Here is an 18,143-nt window from a genome sequence, read left to right on the forward strand (position 1 = left end):
ATAACGAATAAGAGAAAGGAATAAGCAGCATAACGAAAGTCGTTAAAACACGCAAAGAGTAAAAACTGCCCAAGTAAAAGTATCAGAAAAAAGCGTGACCGCTAAACCCATAATATAGTATTTTATTGTTGTTAAAAGCTAGGGTAGCAATTTCAGGAATTGTTTAATTTTATAGCAGCATGAAAAGATTGAGTATCTATAATCGTTTATGAAAAATATGCAGTAAGGTGGGCTAAGATGGAAGATTTTGAATGTTCTTTGTTTAGTTACGTAAGCGAACAAGAAAACGGAACAAAAAGGTATCCCATCTCCCCCCACCCTGCTATATGTAGATTGTGCGCTTATGATATGTTCTCTTCGTGGGCGCGTGTATTTTATGCCAGTGTATCTATTGAGCTTAAATGTGTCTTAGACTTCGTAGGCTAGAGCTAGACGACTATATAGTTAACCGCAGTTTTATTCATATCACTAAAATAGCGGACATGAGACTTTTCCAATTTCCATTTACGTTCAAGAGCAAACTCTCAATCAGATAACACTTTGTGGTCCAAGAGTGAGCGCTCAAATTTCCACGTACTCGAACACCACACAAGAGCTTCATATACGACGGTACAGTCAGTTTAACAGGCTGGTAGTTTAAAAGCGATTTCAGCTTCGCAAAGGCAGTGAATCGAAACGACTGCTATAGCGAATAGCAGAACGCTATTAGCATTGTGTTAGCGGCTGCTGGTTGTAAAATTTAACAGCGTATTTGTGCGGAAATTGCATGTAATAGCAAGTAATCGATGCACAGCATATGGCGCTTGTTTTGTTTCTAGCGTGTACTGTACTGCATTCGATTTTTCGAAAATAATCGATTGATTATAGTGTGCTGATAACACAAGAAAACAACATGAACGAAATTCTGAAAGTTAAAGTACACCGTAGATTTGGGATGCGAGTAGAACTGTAGTCAGAAAGTATATTAAGTGCTAATGAATCCACAGTAGAGCTAGTAAAGTAGACTCGACAGTGTAGTCTGCAGACATATAGCAGGCTACTACATATGACAAAGGCGTCTGTTTGCAAATACAGAAGCAATAACAAGTATATTTGCTTTCATTTCAGCCAGGTAGACAAGACGTCTCATTTGTCGATTAAACCGCATCAAAAAGAGTAATAAACTGGGTGTAAAATAAACATTATATATGATTAATAGTCGCTGACAAACAACTATTCCATATTAGCAAACATTTTCAATGTGCATTTGGACTTAATAGAGCTATATAGGATTTAAAGCGTTGTATCTTTGAAAACAAATATAGTAACCTTATACTTTCATATGACCATGTCATTTTGTGTATGACTGTATGGTGTACTGTGGGACGTCTGTTTTACTATAACAACATAGCGAAAGTTGATTTAACGTGACCTACTGTCACGTTTAAATTTAACATATACGTGTTTGACAGACCGTACTGCTCTAGCCAGATCTCTGTTCCAGTTAAATTACGTTGTATTAGATTAGCAGCCGTTTCAAAACAACAAATGCATGCCACATCCTATACTGGTTAGACTGTACTTAACCTAATTGGAATTTCGATTGGCACCGATCGATGTAGCGATAGATTGCTAATGCGTGGCTATAACGTAGTCGATATTGTATTTCAAGGTAACTGAACAGCTTTCAAATACATATGGATTTGAAACTAAGGTAGTTTTGTTAGCTCTTTAAATAGAACACCAAAGAGAAGCAGTATTTTTAGCAACGTGAATTTCTTTAGTCCGTTGTCGTGCTAAAACTATCTTTAATGCGTAAAGTCAGTATCGTAAAGCAGTACAGCGCTTTTACATTACCAGTATAGTGGTTCTTGATTATTTTTACGCTTGGCCGCGTTTTAACAGCCATTGTGTTAAATCGGAAATGACGTAGCATGACGGTGGGAATTTGTGCCAGTTCTGGTAAGGCTGGCACCATATGTGCTGTACTCAAGGTGTTTTATGTTTGCTTAACTACGCCAACATTCGATATATTTGTATAGCTTTGCCAGGTATGTCAGTGAGCTAGGTCTGTAGTGGTTAGCCAAAATGAAACTTTTGTTACAAATTGGCTTACTTTGGATACTTCAAATTGAAACTACAATCGCTAACAGTGGACATCATGCTGCAGAACCCAATTTTAAAGTGGTAGCGAATGACTTTCGCAACACGCAGAAGGAAAGAACATGCATGCTGGCGAACTTGGAGCTAGAAGTGGAGCTTAAATACAAGTGAGTATCATATGTTTATGGATGGTCAAGTAGGAGCCAATTCCGGCCAAAATATTAGATCTCCTGGCGAGCTATGCCATAGAAACTTAGTCTTTTAGAATAGAACAATTAAAATTTGAGGTAACACGTCAACTCTGGCATCTATCAAAGGTCTCCTAGCGTGCCCGACCGTGAGACCTGTCACCTGACTCATAACGGATTTGCTATTATGGCAATGATATAGAATAGAATCATAGTCCAAAATACAGGCCTTATAATTTTTAAATCGCTTCGTCGGAATGCCTGAGTAAAGGCATAGTAAGGCTATAGTTTAGGGTACAATAGACCACTTTATTTCCTTTTGTGTGTTTTGGCGGGCAAACAACGACCATTAAGGGAACACGGCACGCGGCTAAATAAGTGTGCACACTTGCGCTTCCTAAATTAAGTCAATTTATAGATAAGGCTTAGATAAGCGTCCGAATATAGGTGGCTTCATCAAAAACTATAAATTTGTGTACATATTATGTTTATTAAAGCATATACGTAGAAGCATCGAAGCCAAATGTTGTAATGAGATGTTTTTTTGTCCGTTAAGTGCAGCGACCACGCTTATTTTCTTTCTACTAAATGTAAATATGTTTTTAACTGTAAGCGTGTTTTAATAACTGTTGTTTTATCGATATATTCTGTCTTTTCGTTTAAAATATTTTTAAATCTTCGCTTGAGTAATCGTAAAGCACATTATATCCAAATATCCTGATCGTGTTTTAAACAATTAACAGCAGTCTATGAGAGTCGTAAGTCTTCTTTGTTTGCTATCAAATGGAAAAGAAAATACAATGAATACGTATTCCATCTTTTCCCACCTTACTATATGTAAAATAAAAAGTAAGCAGATTCGAACAAATGTATGTTATACGCGTTCAATGAGCCTGTAACGCTATACTGTAAGCGCATAGCTATTACAATGCTCCATATGTAATATTAATGTCTGCATTGTTGTACAACTCACAAAATTTGTGCAAAGACAAATAACGAATAAATTATTTAAACTTTTGAACAGCGGAGATGCGACGTATACTTAACAGACAGCACTGCCTATATAAACATATACATGTAGTACTGCGGGGTAGGATAGGATACCGTTATCAGTGGCACATAGCCACATAATATCCCATATTTCTTGATCGTGTTTAGAACAATTAACGTTGTTTTAGAGTTGCGGGTCTAAACGGTTAACAGGTTATATGATTCCGAAAGATTTATTTCTTTGATATTAAATGGGACGATAAAAGACAAATAAACATGTTTCATCTTACCCCACCCACCAATAATTTGATTTTGGCATATTTTCTCCATAACAGTGTAAACGAGAATAGAATAAAATGTCCGGGCTTTTTACCTTCTCATCATGATAGGCACTTTTCCTCGGGCAGTTTACATAAATAAGTTATTCGTAACTACTTTTCGCACGAGTATTTTGTGGTTGATTTGGTCATCTCTAATAAAAATGGTAGAAAACGAAGTTTTAGGAAATTTAAAGCGAAAAAAGAGGGTAACTAGGATTTTGGCCAGATGTGTTCTTGGTCAAGACATTTATCAGCAAAATCTGATGATGCCTTGTCTTATGGAAGACGAGACATCGGTTCTTTAAGATTACAAAACACAGAAAATTAAAAAAGAAATCATAAAAAATAGTTTTATGTCAAGTCTCAAGTGTTTAAGGTTGGGGTAAGATGGTTCATAATTCCATTCTCTCTTATCGACCCATTTGGTACAGTAAAGAACGAATATTTACAGAATTAAATAACCGCGTTCTCGTAACTCTATGATAGCTCTGTTGTTGTTGCGCAATTATTTTTGATGCATTTTTATAACATGGTTTTATTTGCAGGGTTGGCGACACAGCGCACTCTAGCAGTATTTTGTTACCACATACAGCTACCACTAACGGGAGCTATTGCGACAAGGAGTTTACGTCTTTATTGTCCCTTTCATTCAACGGTATGGTTATTAGAATGACGTTTAGCCGCACACCAGAACAGCCGGGAAAAACTCAAAGAACTTACTGTGTCAGGTAAAAGAAATAAAAAAATATAGCTTTTATATACCATAATAGTTAGCGCGCTTGCCTTTAGCCCAGAAGTACGGATTCGAGGCTTGACGCTGCTACCATTATGGGCGTGTGTGTCCTTGAACATTACACTATCAGAAACATGGTATTTCCAAAAATCTAACTTCCAAGCACTATATGAATCACATCGCACGAAATAAACCCTTGAACGAAGCGTAACGGAGCGATTTTATTGGTTCTAAACAAGGACAGCTGCGTACCAGTTTGTATTTTATATCCTAGCCACGTGAAAAACTGCATGTTTTAACATATGGTTTATGTGGTAGCTCCATGGGTGTTAAGGTAATGAATCAGCTCTTGCTTAAACTCATATGTATAGTGGCGTGCCTCGCCGTTTTGGGTATTGCATTACCCGTGCATTGTACTGTGGCGTAAGGTAGGACACCTTTAGCACATAAATCCCATGCTTCCCGATCGTGTTTTAACATTTAACAGCGCATTTTTAGAGGCACGAGGATACATAGTTACACAATACATTTATTTTTAAATTACTATCAAATGAGACGTAAAAAAAGTTAAAAACACGTCTCATCTTACCCTAGCCTAATATAAAATGAAATAATAAATTTTGTTCACAGGTGCGCCGACGGAAACTGGTGGTTAAGTAGCATTTCTATAAACATCGACGATATTAACCGCTTGGCCCACGCTTTACCAAAAGTCCGTATTCAATCTGAAGCCACTTTGACCAAAACAATCATTGAAAATGCTGGGCAACTTACTATGGGCGTTCCAGTCACTAGGGCTTACGGCTGCCAGTCAAGAATGATAGTAACTACTATGCGGTCGACAAATTATACTCTGCTCAATCAAAATGCAACTGTGTCGACGGATTGGAGCGTTACAATGAAATTCCGTACGCTTCAAGTTCAACCGTTTTTGGTTACTGGGACCGGCTTTAATGACCCTCTATTATGCACGTAAGATGTTACTTTTTGTAGGTATTGTACATTTGAGTAAATGAATGTAAATTATTTATCCTCGCGTTGCGGGCAACGACAGTCGAACACGGGTGTTCTGTTTCATACGCCTCGTGTCGGCTTACGCATTACGAGTTACCACATGTGTATTCATCTTGCCCCGGGGCCAAGACTAATATACCAAAATGCAGCATGTTAGGTAATAAAATATACTGGGATGGGGGAAGACGAAATACCGCTGTATTCTATTTTCTCGTCCCATTTGGCAGTAAACAAATAACATTCAAAGAAATATAAAACCATACCCTTACGACTCCCATAGATCGTTTTTTAGTTTTTAAAACACGATTAGGATATTTTGATATTATGTGCTAAAAGTGTCTTGCCTCCCCACCCTACTATAACATTAATTTGCTTGTATAAGCTTACAGTAAACGAAAAGTTAAATCTTAAAACCACAACTAAATAAGCGACATATCCAATAATCTATTCATTACATTTTTTTATTTTTTAGAGACGTCTCTACGTTCCACATCGTTATAATCATTGTGCCCATTGTGTATTTCACCATCTTTGTTATTTATCATCGCGTTAAAGAAGTTTATGGCTGCCCACCGAAACCGAAACACAAGCAGGGCATGGAAAAACTGATGGAATCGTCGACCGTCTCACCAAATGTAAAAAGCTACACAGATAACAGCGGCGTGACTTCGGACAGCGGTGTTAAAGTTCGCATAACTTTTACGTCACCGGAAAACACGGAAAATTCGCTAGTGTGAGATTTTATTTATTAAGTGATTTTTTTATGAAAAGTCTGTTTAAGGCTTTAATCGTTGCAAGGTTATTGCGATAGTATAATCAGTTCCAGCGCTCAAGGCACGAAACGCACTTCTAATGTATATATTAGACTACTTTGTTAATTATAATGTGTTACTACACATCAGTGCTTTTGAATCATATTTTAAAGGCCAAAATATTTACCCGTTAAGTAGTAGCGAAGTTTTGGCGTCAAAATCTGTCTCTAGCCCAGAGGTTATGAATTCAAGGCTCGGTGCTGCTACCATTGTGGGCGTATGTGTCCTTGGGCAAGAAATTAAACGGCAATTGCTTTAACACAGTGGTCACTATTAGATTTTTGAGAAGCACTGCTAATAAACTATGGCTATATAGTCGCTATGATAGAGGTTACTACAAAAAACACATGGTTAAACACCTTAATGTACAATCATATACATTCAATTATACGCGTGGCAACTAAACGTATTATAGTGTACCCAAATACATTTTTTTCTTCTATAGAAGAAATACCAATTTTATAAAACTCTTTTCGATCGGAAAATATAAATTAAATATATAGTAGGACGGGGGGATGCGACACCTTTAACACATAATATTTAAATATCCTGATCGTTTTTTAAACAATTACCAACGGTCTATGGAAGTGGTATAGATATACGGTTTTATAATTCTTTGGGTGTTTCTTGTTTACTATCAAATACGACGAGAAAAAGAATGAAAAAGTGTCCCATCTTCCCCACCCTACTAAAGGGATATATTTTGGTACAGAACTGTTTATTTATTCCAATTGTGGTTGGTTGGGGTAAGATGGTTCATGTTTTTTTATTTTCTTTTATTATCCCGTTTGGTAATAAACAACTAAACATTTAAAAATTGTACAACGGTAGCCCCGCGACTTTATAAATAGGCGTTTTTGTTATTTGTTCGAAACACGATTAGTAAATATGCGATGGTATGTGTTCCATCTTACCCCACCGTACTATACTTTTTGTTTAGGTTCATTTAATAGAATCACCAATCTCGCTGCCATAAAACTAACTACGCCCGAAGATATATATCGCTTCATAGTTTAATTAGAAAATTTGCAATTCTTCAATTTTATAATCATGCACATTTAAAAATATTGTGTTATTTTTTGCAAAGTAATTTTTTTCTAAGAGTATTATTGTGTTTTTCTGATCAACTTTATATGCTGATTCTATACGTTATGTAAATAAATATACTTGACAATCCTATAACGTTGTTTTATTATCGCATTCACGTATTTCCAGACAGACAGTGCTTGAATCTCGTACGTTCTACATATACAGTAGGGTAGGAAAGACGGGACACCTTTAGCACATAAAATCCAAATATCCTGACCGTGTTTTAAACAATTAACAACGGTCTATGGGAGTCGTGAGAATACGGTTTTATGATTTTTTAGACGCTCTTTGTTTACTATCAATTAGAGCGTAAAAATTAAATAAACAGGTGTCCCATCTTGCCCCACCCTACTATATAGAATGTTTGGCAGGCGATATTTCTTGTCTATGTTAACATTGTCTATATAATATACAAATGTTATAGCGTGGGGTAATACGGGATATGTTTTCATCTCATCTCATTTGGTCGTAAAAAAACGACATTCAAAGAATTATAAAACCGTATCCTCCAACTTCCATATCCCGTTGTTAATTATTTTAAACACGGTCAGAATATTTAGATATTATGTGCTGGAAGTGTCCCATGTCGTCCCACAATAAAATACATAAACTATTAACATAGTAACCTTTACTTACCTGCGTTAAACAACAATGAGCTAAAAGGAAAATTGCATTCACTTTTTATTTCATTCTTTTTTTTTGAATTACAAATTGCAGTAAAAATGTCGAATTGTTTTTGCTTTGCTGTTTGTTTATTAGGTTGATTTATCTACATACTATGCAGAATAAATGTAACTTGTTATAAACGTTGACGTAAAATACGTTTATAGTAGGGGAGAGATGGGCCACCTTTTTATCTATTTTCTCGTCCCATTTTGTAGTAAACAAAGACGTTCAAACAATTATAAAATCGTATTCTCAGGACTCCCATAGACCGTTGGTAATTGTTTAAAACACGATCAGGATATTTGGAAATTACGTACCAAAGATGCGCCGTCTTCCCCCACCTTTCTATATTAAAATATTGCCCAAAGTTATAAACGCGGCATAACTGGCGTTAACAAAAATGAATGTATGTATTAGTTTCAGCAGAGTTTTGATGTATAAAACTTGCACTAGTAAAAAACCGCTGTAATCTCCTGCAACCTTGTAATAAAGCAACCTTTCATACTTATACGACTTGGTAATAAGACCATATATATATATATGGTACACGACCGAAAATGCTCAAAACGTCAACTATCTGTATCTGCTATACATCTTTAAGCCACAAAAAAACACAAAAGGAACAACATGAATAGTTTGGCGTTTAGAAGTAAAGTAATCGTTTACACGCAGAAAATGTGGAAAGGCGCGCTTTGCGAGTAATAATAATAATTACCTTCAAAACGCGAAGTAAGAACACAGGCATACTATTGTGACGTCACACGCAAAGTATAATGACGTCACAAACATAGATTTTGTTAATTAATAAAATCTTATAAGGTGTTTTGCTTAAATTGCACAAACTAAATGTAAATATATGTTTTTAACTTGTTTTAACAACAGTTGTTTTGTCGCTATATCCTGCATTATTGTTTAAAATGCTTTTAAATCTTCGCTATCGTAATCGAAGATACAAAGTAATTGTTACAGTATAATTACCCGCGCGTGGCCGGGAAACGACAGTCGTTATAACACAGATGTTCTGTTTCAAACACCTCGTGCCAGCTTACGAGTTACCGTATGTAATTTTGTGGGTGTGTTTTTTTGTATGGCTGATAATTTAGACAACCCATTAGTAACCGCTAGGTAAAGCAATTGCCGTTAAGCGTCTTGCCTAAGGACACATACGCGGCGATACGCCCATAATAATATATCAGCGACGAGCCTTAAACCCATTACCTCTGGGCTAGACACAGGCGTGCTAACCACTGCGCCATAATTATTCCTAACAATATAAGAAAAACGACAGTGCTGTGATTCAATAAGTGACTCAAAGATATATTATTTATTTATTTATAAAACCACCCTAAAGCTATGTAAATAAAATAACAAAGCCGATGAAAGTGAAAAAAGCAAAAATGTACAGGCAAATTCTGCTTGAATGCATTTGGCAAGTGCCCAATACGTTTTAAAATATATAAAGTAAATGCTGCAAGTGAAAGTTTGTAAATTTAAAGTCTACGTAATGTATAACGTCTATAAGTGGTATAGGAAACTTTTAGCACATAATATCCAAATATCCCGATCGTGTTTTAAACAATTAATAACGGTATATGGGAGTCGTGATGATGCGGTTTTATAATTCTTTCAATTGTCTTTGTTTCACTACCGAATGGGACAAGAAAATAGATCGAATAGATGTCCCATTTTCCCTATATATGACGCGAAGCAAAATGCACAAGCATGTACGTATGCACTACACTATACACGCGGCAAGCAATGGAAAATAATCGAAAGCATAAAAAACAAATCTGACGCAATTTACCAATTTAAAAAAGGATATTTTGTTACAGAATCGTCCAACTTCATGAGCATTTAGATCAGGCCATACATTCACGTACTTTATCACGGTTATTGTTTGCTTAACCAGTTCAACTATACCAGAAGCTGTTTGAATAAGAGATACTATGTCATTTGTGGCGAAATATCTGATAGAATACTATTCGTTGGACTTGATTTTTGTCGTAGCATTTCGTCTTTAGTTATATCTCTTCATAGTTTTGTCCTTGCCACTTCTTCTTCTTGCTCTTGTTCTTCCCTTATACCATTTTCAATAGCTTGATTGTTCATTACAACGAGGCCCGTTCCATTTGCCTTTTCGCAATCTATGGTTGAATTTAATAAACGTTAAAAGTTATTTTTCATGTTAAGCAAAAACACAACGATTTTAGGGCGGGGGAAGACGAGACACCTTTAGCTCATAAAAATTAAATATCCTGATCGTGTTTTAAACAATTACCATTAATAACGATCTATAGTAGTCGTGAGAATACAGTTTTAGAGTTATTTGAATATTCTTTGTTTATTATTTATTTTTTTGTTGAAATGTAACCTCATTTTTCCTTACAATAAAAATGCAAATTCAAATAATTGTTTTATATTTTTTTAAACCAAAGTCGAAATAGGAATTTAGAAATCTTGACAAGTATATGAGTTACACAATGTAAGCGGTTTAACGATGCTTATATAGGCTAGAACGTTTATACTTCTAAGAATTTAAAGCCTGGGGCATATTTATCTCTGCAATCTCGAAGAATTAATCTTAGCCTGATCAATAGAAATGTTGTGGCATGATGAACTGTGTTTACACCTATTCTAATTAGCAAATTAAGCCTAAGGCTGTGTAATCTGTAAACTGTATACAGAAAATAAACTATAAACTCAGATTTGAGTGGTTAAAAAATAACGTGAACAAAATAATTTTTTTAATGAAGAAAATAAATAAAATTGCAGGCGGTTTATAAATATGATGTTGTAGACTGAGTAATATTTTATAATGCTATATAGTTTAACCTGTCCACTTTTTTAGGTGTGTGTAGCAGCACAACGGAACAATAAACACCTTCGTTTTAAACTGGGCCTATTTATTTTTTGTAACAATGTTTCGGCGTCCCCAATTTTTCGACGTCGAACCAAGGCAAAAAAAGTTGTTTTAAAATCTTATTAAACATGATAACTGCGTACCAGTCTGTATTGAGGATATTGGTTGACAGTGACGTGTTTTACGCATAGTTATAAAAGGTTGGGGAAGATGGGACACTCTTTTATTCTATTTTATCGTCCTATTTGGTAGTAAATAAAGAACACTCAAAGAATTGTGGAACCGTATTCTCACGGCTCCCATATTGACCACCGTTAATTGTTTAAAACACAATCAGAATATTTGAAAATTATGTGCTAAAAGTGTCTCGTCTTGCCCCACCCTACTATACATGTAAATAGTTAGCACATAATATCCAAATTTCCTGATCGTGTTTAAAACAATTTATGAGAGGCGTAAGGATCCGGTTTTACAATTCTTTGAATGTTCTTTGTTTACTACCAAATGAGACGAGAAAATAGAACTAAAAGTTGTCCCATCCCTCCCCATCCTACTATACTTTTATGTTACATTGCTTAACTTTACCTTTGCTCCAAGGTGGTACGCCGTCACAATAGCTCTCAATAGGATAAGCCGGTTCACCATGCTTCAGTTTATCCAGGCCTTTCAATTCAACTTCCTCGCTTACACGTAGAACACCAAGCAACCTCATGCTTCCAAACAACAGGATGCTGATCACACCCGTCCATATGATGATGGCGACTGCTCCAAGAAGGTTCCAACCAAAGCCCTGTGTGGTGTATTTTGTTTAATGAATGAATCGCTCAAAAAACCCAGTGGTCACTTAGGAGTTATCTAATCGTGTGTCATACAGAAGAAAAAAAAACATTGTGTGCGTATGTGCCCTTGATGGGCAAGATACTTTACAACAATTCCTCCAATCCAACGGTGGCTTATGGGTTTTTTAAATTCCCAGCAATAAATAAAAATAAATAGAAATCATCTGCAAATTTACATGTGGGGAGGGAGATGGAACACATTTAACCCATAGTATCCAAATATCCCCACTTTCTTATATAAATTTAGTAAGGTGGGGGAAGACGGGACATCTTTAGAACATAATATCAAAATATCCTAATTGTGTTTTACTAGTTGGGAGTCGCGACGCTATGGCTATATAATTCTTTTAATGTTATTTTTTACTACCAAATGGGATGAGAAAATAGAATGAAAAGGTGTCCTATCTTACCCCACCCTATTATATCTTAAAATGTAACCGGAGTAGCGTAAGCTATAGGTATGTGTTAAGAATACGCGAGTTTAAATGGCAGACTACACATTTTTAGCTTTGAACTACCGGAGACCGGTTAAGGTAATAGTCTAGCATATTTAACATTTACTTCTCGCCTTACATTTAACGACATAATTGGCCTAATAATTGATGCTACGTGATAGCGCCAACGTACAAATTCGAAAACCACCTGCACAAAAACAGCTACTCCCCGGAACTCGTTGTTATGCGGAACAAAATTACCAATTATCGCTATTTGTTTAATGGCAGTTGTATAATATTATAGGTTTAACAAACAAATAAATAAGTTGTTATGATATTACTTAGATCCCCAATCATTTACTTCATTTGTTATAGCGCCACCATGTGGTATTTCGTGAGTTACAAGATACGTCACTGGATGATCTTGACTAAGGTTTTTTGTTTTAGAATGATAACATATTATAACGTGACGTTTAGACTACATTTTAGATCTGTTTAGTGCGTTAACCTTGTTTCTCATTTAATAAACGACCAAAGGCCACAATATATATCTTACCTGGAAAGCGAGCCAATGTTTTCCATATATGATTCCGCCAACGTATTCTTTCGTCTCAGCAAGCTGCAAACCCTTTACAACGAATATTGGGGCAAGAAGGACACCCGTAAGTCCACCGCCGAGATGCACTATAATTTAAAAGTGGGGAGATCTAAATGAATGTAACTTGTTTGTCTGCTATAGGTGTAGCGACCACGCTTATTTTCTTCGAATCAAATGTAAATGTGTTTTAACTGTAAGCTTGTTTTAACAACTGTTGTTTTGTCGCTATACCCTGTCTTTTCGTTTAAAATATTTTTAAATCCTTATAGGGTGGGGGACATAAGACACCTTTTTTATATTTTCCCGTCCCATTTGGTAGCAAAAATAATTTTACAGAATCATATAACCGTAGCCCCACAAACGGTAAATAGTATTTCCCTGCAGTATTATGTTTTTACTACACCGGTATTATAGGTGTAATCTTACATTACCTGCCACAGCGTCTAACGGATCGTCAATCCTAAGCTTTAGCATGATATGATGCCACGTCATGAAAGCAAGTCCAGCGACTGTACCAATCACTACTGCAGCCCATGGTAGCATATCGTTACATCCGGCACACATAGATACCATGCCTGTAAATAAATGAACGAATAAATGTACATCTTACTTTACCATAGGGTGGCTGGAAAACGAAAGTCGTTAAACAGGTGGATTTTTTATGTGTGGCTAATAACCGGACAACCCATTAGTGACGACTGGGTTGGAGCAATTGTCGTTAAGTGTCTTGCCCAAGGACACATACGCCCACAATGGTAACAGCGATGAGCCTTGAATCCATTACTACCTAAGGCAGGCGCGCTAACCAATGGTGCTATGGCGCTGTTGGAAAAAATACTATATGTTTATCCGCGCGTGGCAGGGGGAAACCAATGTAAAACGCCAGGCATTATAACACTAATTTTCTGTTTCATGCACCTTATACCCGCACATAAGTTGCAACGTGTGTGGAACATTTTTTTTCCAAATAACCAACAATTTAGACAACGGGCCAAGAACACACAAACCCACACAAGGCGTTAAACCCGGTAACTGCTAGTTAAGGAGCAACCTATTTAATCTATACAGCGTTGATTCAACAGTAACGTAATATATTGAAGCAGAAATGAATGATTAGATATAACTTATTTATCCTCTCGTAGGGTCAACCAACTGTCGCAATAACACGAGTGTTTTTTCATACATTTCTGCTGCTTGCGATTTAACACGTATATGTAACTTTGTGGGGAATATTTGAAATGTTCAAATTACCGGTTAATCCACCGTTGATGGTGATCAACAACGACCAGTAATGATCTTCCCCTCGAATGGCGTCTGTTGTTTTATAAACCAGCATCGCCACTATTGCACCTGATGCCCCACCAAGTACAGTGTTCATAATAGATAAGGCAACAATAGCTCCGTCCCCGGGGTTCGAAATAGTAAGCTGAGATCCGCCGTTGAATGCCATGAACCCGACGAACAAGATAAACCCACCCAAAGCCGCAACCTGCAATACACGATGCTGATTCATTCAGATTAAATTAAGCCAGATCCCGCCTAAGGCATTGCCGCGACTCGCTTATATGGTACACCATGCCTTCGTATGATAACAACGTGGTTTAAGATATTCGGTTAAGAAAACAACCGATGTGTGATTATGAAGCAGTAATAAACGTTTAGAAGATTATATAATAAACCTAGAACTTTATAAATACATGATGATTGAATTCAACTTATTTGCGCCAATCATTACATAATATTATACGAAAGAACACGAAACTGAAACATATAGTAGGATGGGGAAAGAAGAGACACCTTTTCATTCCATTTTTTGTCAAATGTGATATAAAAAAAAAACATTCTAAGAATTATAAAATCGGATCCTCACGATCTTCATAGACCGTTGTTGATTGTTTAAAACAGATTAGGATATTTGGATATTGTTTGCTAAAGGTATCCCATCCCTCCACGGTATTATATATGTATTACGAACTAAAACATGTGTAAAATGGCAAACCAACATGCTATAGCGGTTGCGTATACTTACAGTTACAGTGTGTCCAGGCAGATCATTTACGGTGCCATCGTTATTAAATCTTCCTATTCGTGGTCCAAGAATAATCGCTCCAACAAACGCCGCTGTCCCTCCAGTTAAGTGAACAACACCGGACCCAGCGTAGTCGATATATTTTAACCCGGTACCTAAAAAATATTTAAGTTTTGTTTTAATTGTAATTCAATACCAAGAGAAATTTTGTTTTTAAGTTTTGTTTTAATTATTTATGTTAAGAAATTTCGTAAAAAGATATATATGTTTCTATGAACGTTTATAACCAAGTTATAGTAAATTTAAGTTTCTATAGGCTGTAAATACACATGCTTACAATATAATAGCATTGTAGTATACACGAGTGGAATGCTCTACAACAGTGGTTCTTCAACTTTTTGTATGCTTTACCCTTTTAACAAAGATGCTTTTACCCCCAATATGCAATATGGCGCAATTATATTTTATACGACGGGTGCGCTAGCTTTTTGACATCAAGTTGTTCAATGTCTGGTAAAGCATTTCAATTGGCACATTTTTTTCTGTCCCGTCAAGTGATGTGGATTTTGATTGGTAGCTCATTTACCCTCTGAATACGAGGAATTTAATCCCGGGGGTAAATTTACACCAGTTTAAGAAATGCTGCTCTACATTCTACAAGTTTACATACACAATACACGATATAGCCCAGTATTTTACAGACTGTATATATGCAAAATCGTACCAGTTCCATATTGCAGCCAACCAACGTCCGTCCAGCACCAATGTACTATAACTGGGTACACGAAGCCAGTAAGAAAAGTGCAGTACACCATATAAGTTGTAAACTCAGTTCGTTCAGCCATCGCACCAGATACTATAGTAGATGCAGTTGCAGCAAATACGTATTGAAAGAACCATGATGCGTATGTGAAGTTCTGCGTATTGATTTTATTTGTAAGCAAAAAGCTAAAACTTGGCACAGTTAGAAATTATAGTATACCAAAACAACAAAAACAACCTTTTTAAGTAAAACTTTAGCACTTTAATGCGATCGAAACTGGACCATTTATTACTATTTTAAAACAGGTAAGAATTAAATATAAACTGTGTCACGAGTGTTAGTAATTATGGCAATTAAACGCGGCCAGTTTCAAACGGTTCATATTTCCGTTTCGATTATATCTTGTCACACATTTATAAGTTAAACGTTTGTCAACCACGTGCAATTATGTTTCAAATTCGTAGATAATTGTTTTCCTTATACGTGTTATTGTTACGTCACAATCGAATGCCATATTTAAAACTTTAAATGTCTCAAGTACAACATGTATAAGAAATTTCCGAACTGTCTGTGCCTTTCGGCGACGCGGGATTAAATACATTTAATTTATTTGGAATCTTTTTGGTATACATTCTATTTATGGATGGTTTTATTCTCTATAAATATATTTTTGTGGAAAATGTACAACGCTTAAAATAAATGCTGTTTACATTAAAAAACATTTTTTTTATAAGAAAAAGTCTAAACCAGAGTCGGTATACAAACATGTTTAAATACGGACTCTGGTCTAAACGGACAAATATTATGAGATATTTTTGCACAGTAACATTTTCCGAAGATTTACATATCTTTAACTAGTAAAATAACCTAAATATTTGAGGATTTAAAGTAAGGATTTTTGTTTTCATTACCTCATCTTTGTTCGTCGCAAAGAAATAATTGTGGCCGATGAAACGATTCCCTGGTTGGCCGTACGCGAACGAATAGCCGACGGCAAAATACATGATAGCACCAATAACTGTACGAGAATAGTTGTGTATTAGAACTACTATTTTGACATTTTAACAGAATTACGTTTATACTACTACGGGATAAGATGGATACCGTTAGCATATAATACCATAGTTGTGAATTTGTAAAACTTACGAAAGTATTTAGGTTTTATTTTTAAATAAAGTATAGAAATGTCTTTAAAGTTTATAGGTTTCTACCAGACGCTCGGAGGTTAACTCTTTTAAATGATGTAGAAAGTCTTAAGCAAATAAAGGGCACAGAAAAAAATGATTGTACAACCCGTGTTTTATTTTATTCTATTCTAATCTATGTGGGTAAGGTCCTTATTGTCAAGGACCTGGGATTTAGGCCAGATTTAGCCATTACCCTAAAACCCGAAAGGGCCATTTAATGCTTTTATGCGACCGGTACAACCATTATTATAGCTACCCGGCCGTTGTAGCCCGTCACGCAAGGATTAATAAGTTTCTTCAATTTATATTATTTTATGTGGCCTATATGTATAGAAATAAAGCAGTGTTTTGGCCTAGGCAAATATAACTATATATTTTACACTTACATAAATCAAGAACATTTTTCATGATAATATTCGTCGTATTTTTGCTGCGGACCGAACCTGCTTCCAAAAACGCAAAGCCAGTCTGCATAACTGTTAAAAAGAAAAAAAATCTGTTTTTTTAAATAGTTTTTGAAAAATAGCGTTCTTGTAAAAAGAATTTTTTAAATATTATAACTTTTAGCTTAAAAATCTTTAAAAAAGTCAAAAAATCTCTTAAAGTTTACTTACATAATATAAATATTCCACAAATTACTAGGAAAAATTGGTCCAAATTCGACTCCAGGTTTTTCAGTTCCGAAATAGTGAAAATTGTGTCGCTGCTATTCTTACTCATTATTATTGCTATTATGATCTTACAAAACTGCAACACTGTAGAAATTAATTGTATTTAAAAACTTATACAGTAGGCAAAATAGTACATTAGAAAAATCTGTTCACGTAAAACTAGCAAAGTCTATATTATATTCTATAGCCGGCAATCAACAAATTTGTATACTGCAGCGCTTTATGTTAAAATGAGACATCGTAAAATACTAAAGTAAACCTAAACTTTCAAAATACTACAGTGCTCAAAAAATTAGGTTGCTTCTATGCTATTTTCATCCGTAACCTTGGTCACTTGCCTTTAGCAGTACAAGTTTAACCTTTGCGCGGTCGTCTGAATGCCACGTCGGAAATAATGTCTCAATTTTATATAAACTAAAAGAAAAAGAAAACATTATCGCCCTGTAGCAACTGGTTTAAAACGCAGAAAAAAGGAGTAGACTACTGGGAAAGAAAAGAGTGGAGGTTCTTAAAACTTTATTATTATCTTTTCATAAAGGTAGTCGTTTAACAAAATAAATATAGTATTGTGAAGTAAGATGAATATTATTAGCACATAATATTCCATCTTTTCAAATCATGTTTTTAACAATTAACAACGCTTTTATACAGTCGTAGGAATACGAATATATAGTTCTAACTTGTTTTCACTACCAAAATGGGACGATAAAATAATAAAAACTCATCTTACCCCAATCTACCATATTTATGATATTGTGTTTGTGAGTTCGAATTCCGTATTTAGTTCAGAACTTGTTGCAAAAGTCAAAAATCTAAGTAGGCATTAATCCGAAGAACCACGGCCTACTAGAGATATCTCTAGTAGGCC

At 35.5% G+C, this 18,143-nt stretch overlaps 2 protein-coding genes across 2 annotated transcripts; one reads left to right on the top strand and one right to left on the bottom strand.

Annotated features, from left to right (window-relative positions):
• Window positions 1-1,827: 1,827 nt before the first annotated feature.
• LOC149726362 (uncharacterized) lies at window positions 1,828-7,321 on the top strand. The gene is made up of 4 exons (XM_089889839.1): window positions 1,828-2,249; window positions 4,126-4,308; window positions 4,944-5,285; window positions 5,800-7,321. The coding sequence occupies exons 1-4, from the start codon at window positions 2,068-2,070 to the stop codon at window positions 6,062-6,064; spliced, it is 972 nt and encodes a 323-aa protein (XP_089745965.1). The 5' UTR covers window positions 1,828-2,067; the 3' UTR covers window positions 6,065-7,321.
• A 1,869-nt stretch (window positions 7,322-9,190) lies between these two features.
• On the bottom strand, window positions 9,191-17,354 carry LOC149726363 (putative ammonium transporter 1). The gene is made up of 10 exons (XM_089889830.1): window positions 17,219-17,354; window positions 16,991-17,080; window positions 16,329-16,435; window positions 15,379-15,571; window positions 14,655-14,809; window positions 13,877-14,114; window positions 13,057-13,200; window positions 12,584-12,711; window positions 11,340-11,544; window positions 9,191-10,038 (listed from the first exon to the last, which is right to left on the bottom strand). The coding sequence occupies exons 1-10, from the start codon at window positions 17,322-17,324 to the stop codon at window positions 9,926-9,928; spliced, it is 1,479 nt and encodes a 492-aa protein (XP_089745956.1). The 5' UTR covers window positions 17,325-17,354; the 3' UTR covers window positions 9,191-9,925.
• Between the last annotated feature and the right edge of the window lie 789 nt (window positions 17,355-18,143).

Source organism: Ciona robusta, chromosome 12 (genome assembly GCF_009617815.1).
Source record: "Ciona robusta chromosome 12, ASM961781v2".
Lineage (NCBI taxonomy): Eukaryota > Metazoa > Chordata > Ascidiacea > Phlebobranchia > Cionidae > Ciona > Ciona robusta.

Bases quoted from the DNA above. Each gene is read 5' to 3' on its own strand.
- LOC149726362 (XM_089889839.1), top strand. From the start codon at position 2,068: ATGAAACTTTTGTTACAAATTGGCTTACTTTGGATACTTCAAATTGAA. The intron at 2,250-4,125 runs GTGAGTATCATA...TTTTATTTGCAG, and splicing joins GAAGTGGAGCTTAAATACAA to GGTTGGCGACACAGCGCACT. The intron at 5,286-5,799 runs GTAAGATGTTAC...TTTATTTTTTAG, and splicing joins AATGACCCTCTATTATGCAC to AGACGTCTCTACGTTCCACA.
- LOC149726363 (XM_089889830.1), bottom strand. From the start codon at position 17,324: ATGAGTAAGAATAGCAGCGACACAATTTTCACTATTTCGGAACTGAAA. The intron at 15,572-16,328 runs GTAATGAAAACA...ATCAATACGCAG, and splicing joins TTGCGACGAACAAAGATGAG to AACTTCACATACGCATCATG. The intron at 11,545-12,583 runs GTAAGATATATA...TACACCACACAG, and splicing joins AACATTGGCTCGCTTTCCAG to GGCTTTGGTTGGAACCTTCT.